The 11,902-nt window shown below is 36.4% G+C and overlaps 1 protein-coding gene across 1 annotated transcript in view; it reads right to left on the minus strand.

Moving 5' to 3' along the window:
• Positions 1 to 356: 356 nt before the first annotated feature.
• LOC110032189 (obtusifoliol 14-alpha demethylase) overlaps positions 357 to 11,902 on the minus strand; it is a 22,424-nt gene continuing 10,878 nt past the window's right edge. The window contains exon 2 of the mRNA XM_020735731.1: positions 357 to 1,513. Within this exon, the coding sequence (XP_020591390.1) occupies positions 512 to 1,513 (1,002 nt within the window). The 3' untranslated portion in view covers positions 357 to 511. The remainder of the gene's footprint in view (positions 1,514 to 11,902) is intronic.

The following is an 11,902-nucleotide window of genomic DNA, read 5'->3' on the forward strand; positions in this document are numbered from 1 at the left end:
CATAATACTCTCGCATAATTTTTATAGAAGATTTGCATACATAACACAATTCCTTATGCATTTACATATCTAACTCCCATGCATATAAACATATAGGCATGCTACTTTTCCCATCTATGAAAATGTGAATTTCACTTTTGAAAAGTACAAAAGGTGGTATTTTAATGAGAAATGAAAGATTTTGGATGTATAAATATTAAAAAAACAAAAGTTTTGGGGGTAGAAATGTAAATCCATAGGAATTGGGTGGTATGCAAGTAAAAAAGCCCCAATTTTTTTTTCAAATTTACCAAAATACCCCTGATTTTCAAGAACAAGAGCTAAACTATTGAGAAAGATACTTAGTTACACAAAGATCAAGAGAAAAAAATGCTTCAGATTAAGGAATGCAAAACAAGCTGAGAAAGAAAAATGAAACAATGTTCAGGAACAGAGCACAAAACAATAAATTTGATCAATTAATCCCAAAACATCAAGGAAAACAAGCACAAAGCTGACTCAGAATCATAATTCATTCCTCAACCAAGAGCTTCCTCCGCTTGTATCGCACCATGACATCCCCTTTCACACCAACCACCATAGCATTCCAGTCAATCTGTGGAAAGCTCGAGATCATCTCAAACTCAAAGTTTCTCAGTAGATGGCTCCAAATTGCCTTTATCTGCAGGTAAGCAAACGGTTCGCCGAGACAGCCATGCCTTCCACCACCAAACGAGATGTACGAGAAGGCTCCCGCCGCCTTGTCCTCCTCCCTCCCCGGCAAAAACCGGTCGGGGTCGTACGTATCGGGGTCCCTATAGATCGACGGAAGCCGGTTGGCGAAGGCCGGAGCGGTAGCCACAATGTGTCCCTTTGGTATTTCATATTCGACTCCCTCCCTCGTCTTCACGGTGAAGTCGCTATGCGACTGGCGAAGGAGCAGGATGAGAGGAGGGTGGAGCCGGAGCGCCTCCTTGATGCAACGATACAACACATCCATCTCGGAGAGGATATCGTGATTGACTTTGTCACCATGTTTCTTCATCAGTTGCTTCTGCTCGTCGAGCGCAGCCGATAGGTATTCTTCATATTTCAGTAGATAGGCGCCAGTCCAGGTGGATGTGATGGAGCTGGTGTGTTGGCCGGCGAACAGGGCGGCAATAAGAAGGCCTGTAATCTCACCTTCGGTTGTTGGACGGCCATTTTTGTATTTGGAATCGATGAAGCACTGCAGCATGTCGTCCTCCGCGATTCCGGAGCATTTGCGGGATTTGATGATGGACTCGAAGATCTCGGATATTCGGAGCCGAGCCCTGTCACGCCGGTGATGTGCCGGAATTGGGAGGTAGGGGAAGATGACGCTGATTGGTTGCATCCCATTGTCGAGATCATGGAAAAGAGCAGACACGTCGTCGAAGAGCTTGTCTCTTACTTCACGACCTAAAAGGCATCGACTGGCAGTCAAGATGATGAGGTGCTCGAGTTCATACTTTAAATCGACGGTTCCACTATCTCCCCACTTTGAGAAGTAGTCCTGTGGAGAATGGCGTAGGAAAAGTAATGAGGATCAATCAATTTATGTATCATGATCAATGTATGGGTACCATGGAGTGACAAATCAAAGAGCAAAAATAATAAGACTTTACATAAATATCACTCAATTCTTATATATTTACATATCTAACAGCTAAACTTCAATTTTTTGCATACATATTATTTTACATATGCATGGAAGGTTTTTAAAAAGTTAAAATGATGGTATTTTTTGTATGATTCGAGAGATTTGGATGTCATAAATGTAAAAATTAAATTTTAGGTGTTAGATATGAAAATACATTGTGTATGTAAATGGCCCTAATAAGAAGCTCACGCTGCAGAAGCAACTGAGGTTAGTCTCGGCAAATAAGCGCAGTAATTATCAAAAAGTCCATCAAGTTGAGCATCGAAATGGAGAAGTTAAGTAGCCGCAAGTGCTCAATTATCTGTTCAATCTAAAAATTTAAGAACAATCATAGGTGTAGATTGCATCTATGGCCATTAGAAACAGACATACATTAATTAATAGTATTAAATAATTAAAGAATACAGATCAATCAAAGGAATCACAATAGCAAATTTGCAAATGGCAGCTGTTGATATTATACAGGGGTATCAATAAATGAGAAATCACAACACATCAACCCAACAATCCTGACCGGGAAAATCCAAGTTTGGGTTTGACACAATTCTTTTGGGTTAAGTTTGGGTTGAAAATTCTAACCTGCCAAACCGATTTGGACCAGCTAACCCGCATAACTTTCATATTTAACTTCATTACAGTTAATTCACATTTACCGTTTGATAAGATAATATCTTATTATGTATTTATGAATCCTCTTTGTATTAATTTTTTCATATATAATTGTTTATAAATATGTTAAAACGGGTTAATCGGGTCAAGTTCAGGGGTCCATTGTGTTATAGGTGAGTCGAGTTCATCAAGCATTAAATATAATTCTAAATTAAAGCAAAAAATATTTTATTGCAAGAACATCACAAAGATAAGCACCTACAATTCGAGAGAAATGCGACCTCTCCCAATTCCTATAATTCGGGAGATTTCCTCAAACACTAAAGCTAAGACTCCAGACACGATCTCATGCATAACCCTAATCCTAAACATATGTAGCCCTATTATACTAAACAGTAATAAATGATAAAAGACTGGATTGCCCTTGGGCGCACAAAAGATAAAATTGCCCTTCAGCACCGATTTAACAACAATCCCCACCGAAAAAGACATCTTATCATCAAAATGGGAAATAATTAGAGTGCCCTCCCCATCACAATCTTCTTTGTTTCTTCATCATTTGGTTCCTCGTCACTCATTGTGGAAATCTATACTATTCGATCATTGCAACGATGTTCTGCGGCAAACTTCTCATCACACATAAAACATAACCCCTTGGCTAACTTCTCCTGAATACGTCTCTATCAGGCGCTTGAATGTCGCTCCATGTCGTGACCCATGAAACAACCATCTGAACATCCACGATTTGAGCTTTTGGTATCGTCGTGGTTGTAGCAATTCGATATGACGATCCACCTATGCTGCTCCTATTAGCCCATTCCATTACATTATGATCTTCAAACAATTGCGCTAATTCTATGATTTCTCCAAAGTCTCACAGTCTCAGCAAACAAAGTGTTGCACATATGTCGGGCTTTAGGCCCTTCATGAAGTTCCCCCAAATATTGTTTCAGAAATCCCCCTCAGCAGTCCCGACAAGAGCTTGAATCTCTCCCTATGCTTTCTGACAGTCCCTTCCTAAGTCAATGCAAAGAATTGCTCGTGTAGATCCCCTTCTCGAATTACTCAAAAATATTGCAATAAGCAATCCTTAAATTCTTCCCACAAGCGAACCAGATATTTAGCCTCTCTCAACTGAAACCATATTATGGCCTTTCTCTCCAAACATAACCCTATCACCATGAATTTCTCTTCCCCATTTAGCCCATTCATCATGAAATAGCACTCCACTCGGTACACCCACCCAAGTGCGTCTTCCCCATCAAAGATCGACATCTTCAACTTTCTTATGAGTGAGTTTCCTCCTCAATTCTCTGGACCAAAGTTCATTCTGCCCATGAAGTAGGGGTTCGGTTCCATGCTGCATCCTATAGTGAATTCCATCCTTCCATAGGTCTAGCTATCCCATAGTCAGCCTGTCTGTCCTCATAAGCTCCTGCCTCGCCTTCCGCCCAAATGGCAGCTGCAACAAAAGACCCTGACATAGTTGGATGCAACCCTCTATTGGTGTCCCACCCACCGTGGTTCCATGTTCCTGGTCAAAATCCTTAGAATTGATCTTTAGTTCTTGATAGCACGCCATCCTAATCCGCCTGCTAATGCTCATTCCCACTGTCCGAATGACACATTATTCTTTCCAAGGGCTGCCTCTCAGTCCAGTCCTAACACCGCTGCTCGATCCTACTGCAGGCGGGAGTTTGCGTGAAACTTGATCTCTTTCTTCATCATTTCTTGCAGGGTCGTAAATTTGCGCTCCATGGACAAAAATCGCCCGTCTATGGACGTAAATCGCCCCTCTATGGACGTAAATCGCCCCTCCATAACGAGAATCGCTCCATTATTTTAACTTTTAAATAGTGAAATATGCATTTTCATGAGCAGGTAAGGTGACATATATGTAAAAATTGAAGTCTAAGTGTTAGATATGTAAATACATAAGAATTGAGTGTAATGTATGTAAATCTTCCTAATTAAAAAACTAAGAAATAAAGTAAATTATGTTGAAAAACAGCTCAACCTCTGAAGGCTTTTTTTTTTCTCAGAAAGGAAAAGAACAATCAGGTGGCGTGCTTAGCCAATGGTGGGTTGCTAAACATTCAAATATTTAACATCACATCAAAAATACAACCATCACTATTTTTTTAAATGTGAAATACACCTTTTTATCCATAGGATTTATGACAACAAGGTGTTAAACTGTAAATATCAAACCTAGGGTGTTATATATGTAAATACATAAGAATTGTGTGGTATGCATGTAAATTTCCCTATTTTCATTCCAAATTTCGTTCATATAACCTGAATTTAAATGGCCAATGTTTCAGAGCTAATCAAGATGGCAGATGGCTACAAATGGCCCTAACAAAGCCAAGCAAATATAAGGAAAAGATTGACTCTCCTTCAATATCAACACCATTAATCAAAGGGTCCTCATGAAAGCACTACTAAAATAACACCTTACAAATTTAATTGAAAAACAAGATTTGGTTTCACTCAATTGGTGTAACTCCGCAGGAGGTCACCCTTCTTGAGAGTGCTCCAATACAAGCATGCTTAACTTTGAGGTTTCAATTGAAACCCTAACCGTTACATTAAAAGGTGCCTTGATGTTTAAAAGTTCAGCTTCATTGTACTCAAGGGGTTTCACAATATCAATTATGTTAATCACATGCACTCCTAATGTTTTTGAGTGAAATTTTTTAATTCTTATAGGCTGCTATCATACAAATAAAATGCTACAAATGTGCTTTATTTCAAAACCCTATAATATTTTTTCTAAATGTTTTGGAAACATTTGAACGGCTTCAAATCTACCCCTTAAAGTCTTTGGATGTAATATTTGTATCCACAGTCATGAATCTTATAGCAATAAAGTAGATCTCAAGGCCTTCAAATTTATCTTTCTTGGATGTGGTCCACAAAAATATGTGTACGAACGTCATCTTATTAAAAAATAAACCCTTCTGCCATAAAAATTCCCTTCAAGGGTAGAGAGACAACGAAGAATTCACAGAGTTGAAACCTTTTCAACCCACTTGAAGCTTGTCATGAATCTTACCTAAAATCGGGTAATTCACAGTCCCTCCTTCCCACTGACATTAAAATCCCTTCATGAAAAAGTGCTTGCGACTGTACTTAATATCCTATAACAATGTTGTAAGATATAAACATATGTCAATGAAAATTCTAGCTTCCAAAATAAAATAAATTGGTGTTCCAAAATATAAGAAAACACCCTTCATAAATCAAAATGACTATGGAAGATGAAATGGTGCCTTTAACAAAATGAATCTTATAAGTTGTCCAAAAACGTAATGGTGATTCCAAGTTGGGTGTAAAAGGGTTTTACCATCAAATATAAATCTGGAACCATTGAAAAATAAAAGGCATGGCGCGTTGCAAACTTATCGGATAGATACTCAAAGACCTTCATTTCTATTGTTAAACTTAACACAATTTACGTACTTCAGACCATGGAAACTTAACCTCGACTGGCCTCTTCATCAACTAGATGTTAAAATGCGCTCCTAAATATGGATTTGAATAAAGAAATATCCATGAATCTTACTCTAGAAGTCATAAACTCTAACAAGTCACATAGAGCGTAGTTCAAATGGTTTTTCAAAACTATAGGCCCACAAGGATTCAAATAGGCTCATACACAATGAAAGTCAACCATACTAATTGCATATGTTGATAATAATATATCAACAATGGCCATGATAAAGAGATAAACAGCAGCAACAACAACAAAACCTTTATCCCACTAAGTGAGGTCAGCTACATGAATCCTTTTTCTCCATGCATCCAATTTAGTGTCATATTTTCATTTAATTCTAATAAATTAATATCATTTTTTATACAATATGCCCAAGTCTTCCAAGGTCTACCTCTTCCTTTCTTAACATAAGTCGAATCTAAAACATTTACTCTTCTAATCAGATCATTAAATGGTCGACATTTAATGTGACCAAACCATATAAGACGACTCTCTCTAATTTTGTCCGTCAATGAAGCTACACCAACCATATCACAGATATATTCAGTTCACATTTTGTCTCTAAGTGTAAAGCCACTCATCCAGTAAAGCCAAAAGCCACTCATCCAGCTAATCATTCTCATCTCAGCAACACTTAGTTTTATGCTTCTCTTTTAAAGGCCAACATTCAGCACCATAGAGCATTGCAGGTCTCACCACCACCTTATAAAACTTTCCTTTCAGTCTAAGCGGTACTTTTCTATCACACAATAGGCCCGAAGCATTCCTCCACGCCAACCAACCAACTTAAATTCTACTAATAATAACCCCATCAATATCACCATAACATTGATCAATAGAGCCGAGATATCTAAAGTGTTAACAACTTTTAAGAATTTGATCACCCATGTTTCAGTATTATATTTCTGTCACTAGAGCTACTTCTACTAAAATTACATTTCTTGAATTCAATTTTAGTTCTACTCAAACGAAGGCCTTTAGACTCCAAGGTAGACCTTCATAATTCAAGTTCATAATTCAAGTTTTAAGTTTTTCCTGAGTTTTTTCTCTCATCTTATCCACGAGAAGAATATCATCAGCAAAAAACATACACCAAGGTACATCCTCCTGCAAGTGTCCAATAAGACCATCCATAACTAAAGCAAAAAAGATATAGGTTTAAAGTCGATCCCTGATGTAAACCAACATAAATAGGAAAATATTTGGTCGACCCTCTTCTGTTCGAACACAAGTAACAGCTCTTGTATACATATCTTTAATGACTTGAATATGTCATATCAACACCTTTCTTCTCAAGAACGATCCAAAGGATATCTCATGGAAACTTAGCGTAAGCTTTTTTTAAATCAATAAAAATAATATGTAGATCATCCTTATTATAGCATAACTTCTCCATCAAACCTCTTAATAAATGTATAGCTTCCATACTAGACCTGCCCTGCATAAATCCAAATAGATTATGAGAAATCTTTATACTATGCCTTAACTTACGTTCAATTACACTCTCCCATAATTTTAAAGTATGACACAAATTTTAAAGTATGACACACAAAGTATGACACACCAACTTAATTCCTCTCTAATTTGCACACTCTTGTGCATCACCTTTATTCTTAGAAATGGGGACCAATATACTTTTCCTCCACTCCTAAGACATCTTTTTAGTTTTTTAAATAATATTAAAGAGTTTAGTAAGCCAAGAAACTCTCATATCTCCTAAATATCTCCACACTTCAATTGAGATATCATCAGGTTCTACAAACTTTCCACCCTTGATTTTCTTTAAAACCTCCTCACAATTTCTTTTTTATTAATGTAATAGTAAAAATGAAACATTTTAATATTATTAATGATATTAAGATCACTAAGGTCGATCGTATTTTCTTAAACTTCATTAAAAAGTTTATCAAAATAACTCACCCACCTTGAATATTTTTTTTTTTCTAAGAAAAAAACTTTTTGATTTTCATTTTTAATACACTTTACTTGAGTTAAATTTTTATTTTTCTTTTATCTTTATTTGGTTAGTTTATACATATATTTTTCACCCTCATTAGTATCTAATTTATTATAAAGATCACTATAAACAGAATTTTTAGCATCACGGATTGTTCTCTTAGACTCTATACGTGTCGTTTGATATTTTTTTCAGTTATTAAAATTTTTACATTTATACCAATTTTTATAACATAACTTATATTTTATCTTTTCTTGAACATTATTATTCCACCACTAACTATTTTTATTTATAGAAAATTTTTTTCTTTTGATTCTCCAAGTATAAGTTTTGTCACTTGTTTAATAGTATTTTTTATTTTCTTCCATAGAATTTGCTTCTTTATGAACATCCCAAATTTTGAAATCTTAAATTTTACTCTTAAATTTATTTCTTTTAAATACACCCATCTAATTCGACGATGATTCCTAATATTTTTTATTTTACAACTCTTCATCCTAAAATCTAAATATATAAAAAAAAGGCTATCATAGAAGTTTAAATCAAATAACTTTTGATCCGCTTAGTACTTTTCTGGCATGAAAATTGCTAGAAATGAATGTTGTATTATTATTTCTTTAAGCTAATATGTTCTGGTCTCTTGAAAGAACTTGATGTGATAGGAAGCAAACTTGTTGACACTCTGACTAATCTAAATACAAATTTGAGTGATTTTAAAGTTGATACTGACATGTGATTAGTATGTGACTAATTTGCTTTATGTTTATTCTAATATTTTTTATTTTTAAAGTTTTTTTCGGTTATTTGTGTGACTTTTCAGGTAGCAGGCGACATTGGTAGCAATCTGTGCATTGGAAGCAATCAGAGAGGTGGACGCTTTTGCGCCCAACATGGGCACTTTTGCACCCATGTGAAATCTGTGCATCCTGAGGACTGGGCGCTTTTGAGCTCAGCATGGGCACCCATACCCATTTCCACGCCATGCGCAACCTAAGAGTTGGGCACTTTTGCGCCTATCTTACTTCATGTGCAACCTAAGAGCTGAGCACTTTAGCGCCCAGCATGGGCACTCAAGCACCCATTTCATTATTCACGCTGCTTCGGCGCCAGACCGCAGAGCTTCAGCGTTGAAGGGAGTTAAGCACAGTTTCTCTGACGTGGTGATCCAGGGGCCAGACCAAGGAAAAGTCAGAGTTGTTGGATATAAGATCGAGCGGTTAATGCTTGGGGTATAAGAGACGATGATAAGGAAGAAGAAGCTCTCTCTCGCATTTTTTTCTTTGTTCGAGGGAAAGACCTGAGACTTCTTTTTCTGAATCGATCCTTTGTGAGTATGGGAGGGAGACAGTGTAAAGAACCTGTGAATGTTTCAGTGAGAAGCATGTGAGAAGATTTGGAGCAAAACAGTGGAAACTTTTCACGCTATACTTGTTTGTTTCCTAAATCAAACTTTTATACTTTGTTTTGATTTGAATGAATTAAAGTGGGGAATTTATGTTCAAAAGCATGCATAGGAACTAAGTTCATTAATTCTCTCTTGATTTGATGAATATGAATTCTAAGTTGTCAAATTTGTGACTTGTATAATAATTTTTTCATGGTAAAAATTTATCTTTCAGTACTTCATTTATATGCAAATTGGTCGTTTGTCATGTTAATATATTTTGTGAACTCTATGATATAAAAGTATCTTTAGTGGAGAGTAAATTTCAGCAAACTACGAGAATAGGAATATTTCTTGAGGTTTAGAGTTAATGTGTTAGGAGATATTTATCTCGGGAATTTCATTGGATCAAGGAAATTCACTAGCGCAAATTCTCAACTTCTTTAATGCCACCAAAAGGGGCGAAGGAAGATGCTTGCTCCTGTTAGTCACCAGTTGCCATCACTTCATCACAATAATTTCCTAGGATTCATTTCGAGGGAGAATCTTTCTCTCACAAAAGTTTCTTCACTAAATTAAAGTAGGATTTTTTTTTTGCAAAAATCAGGTAGAAACTTTACTCAAAACCAAAATGGCAACTTTCAGGCTATGACAAATTCTAGTAACCTAGAACTTTTTTATCTTGGAATTCAACTCGTTCCCTGTGGAATCAATACACGAAACTCAATAAGTCGCCTATACTCGCGTGAATCGACAACGCTTCACTGCACTTGGAGCATGTGAAGTTTTTGACGTCGTTGGCGAAGAGCGACAGTAAATTCCAAGTTAGAAAGATTTTAGTTGAACTTTAAGGACCTAAACTTAAAACCTATTTGTTAATTTGTGAATTGTTCATTGTTTCTTGTTACTTTTATATTAAAATTCAAAAAATACATTGTTAGTATCTTGTTTAATTTGGGCTTTTGTACAATGCTTTTTAGTTATTACAAAATTTTTGTTGATTTATTGTTGACTATTGCATTTATTCTGTTGCTGTTGTGATTTCTCAACTGAAATTGTTTCAAGTTCTTACTTGTTTGGGATCCTTTTGTGATTTATCACATTAGTGTATGTACAGTTCAGGATCTGTTGACCTTGAACTCTTTGACCCTGAGTCAAAAAAAACTGCTAAAAAAATTAGAAAGCTAAAAAGAATTCAAAACGAACTAAGAGAAGGCGAGAGGGACGATTGACAACTATGACTCTGCGAAGAGGGTTTCCTTTTCGTTGCTAGGGCTACGACCATGAGGCAAGAGGGCAAGAGGTGAGATTATTTTATCACTCAGTGAAGTCAGGATGCGAAGCCTGCGATCACAAATCGAAGTTCTTTGCATCTGATAAGGGATTTTTCTAGTGATTGTTTATTAGGTTATAAATCCAACTTAAACCAAAGTCGATCACACTGAGAAGGTTCTTTGTGAAATATGTCTTCTTTTTTTTCTTTCCAACAATTATTTTGTGATATTTTTACCCCACTTTCCTTCCGAGATCTGGATTTGTTATTACACCGAGTCTATGTTAATTTTTTTATTTATCTAGATCTGTTATTAGATTAGGGTTTAGGGTTGCTATTACACAACTTAAACTTTCTGGTTTTTGTGATTTTGTTGTGGATCTGGTTTGAGGTTGTTATTATCTTTTGCGGATCTATTTTTCTGCAGCTTGTAACGATTTGTCATTCTATTATACTTGAAGAGATTATTAGCTAACTTGTTAGAGACATGTTTGTTTCTCATAAATCAGAATGTGGGAAACATTTTATGATTATTTAACTCCATGATGTTACTACAGTGCATGCATGATGTTCTTGCAGATTATGGTTGAAATTTTGTAGATTTTAAGTTAAGGAGGCTATAATGACCCAAATCATTGGTCCAATGTGCATGTCATAAGGATCAGATTCTTTGGATGCTTTGAAAGTGCTCATGTTCTAATTTAGATATCGGGTTTAAAAGTTGTATAAGGGTAGGAAGAGGGTGTCTCATTTCCTTCCTTTCTATTTGCTTTATAGCTAGTTTATTTTGCTTGAAAGTGCCCTCGTTCTAATCAGTAACATTGAGCATAATAATTATACTTTCATGATGGTATAACTGAGTTAATTGGTCTTCATCTTTGTGCTAATCTTGCACATTTGATTTATGAAACTTAAACTTTCATAGATGCTAGATTGGTGGTTGTGACAATTATATCATATATTTGATATATGATTGAGGATTTTTTTTTTTTGGTTCAAGTACTCATAAGTACAATGTATCATATGCTCTTTACATAATTTTTGTCTTATGAGTTATATGTTTTTTAACTCATGTTGCACCATTTGTAGTTTACAAAGCTTACATACACCGGAATTTCGCGTGTGCGGCATCGACTTCTAACACTTAGAAGGATGAAACCGACATGAGGAAACCCAAAATGGATTCCTATAGGACCTTCCCGAGCCTTAGGGTGGCCTTCTGCACAATTCGCACTCCTGCGCGCACCAGCTTCGCAATTCGGAGTCGACGTGTCCGATCGCCGTAATTCACATTGCCTGCACCGTTATTTGCCGAGGGCTCGAGTTAACCACTTGTGACGATCGATCGCGGGTCGAAATTTTGTGAAATTTGAATTTTGACGCGTTTTGACCCGATTGTCGACGACGTCGTCCGAGCGACCCCGGATGACGAAACGGACTACGCCAACACGTCCAGAACGTCGATTTTGCCTTAGGAGGATACCAATTTTGTCGCGTCGCCGCACACGAATAAATTGTGT

The sequence above is a fragment of the Phalaenopsis equestris genome, unplaced genomic scaffold (assembly GCF_001263595.1).
Source record: "Phalaenopsis equestris unplaced genomic scaffold, ASM126359v1 Scaffold000884, whole genome shotgun sequence".
In the NCBI taxonomy this organism is placed as follows: domain Eukaryota; kingdom Viridiplantae; phylum Streptophyta; class Magnoliopsida; order Asparagales; family Orchidaceae; genus Phalaenopsis; species Phalaenopsis equestris.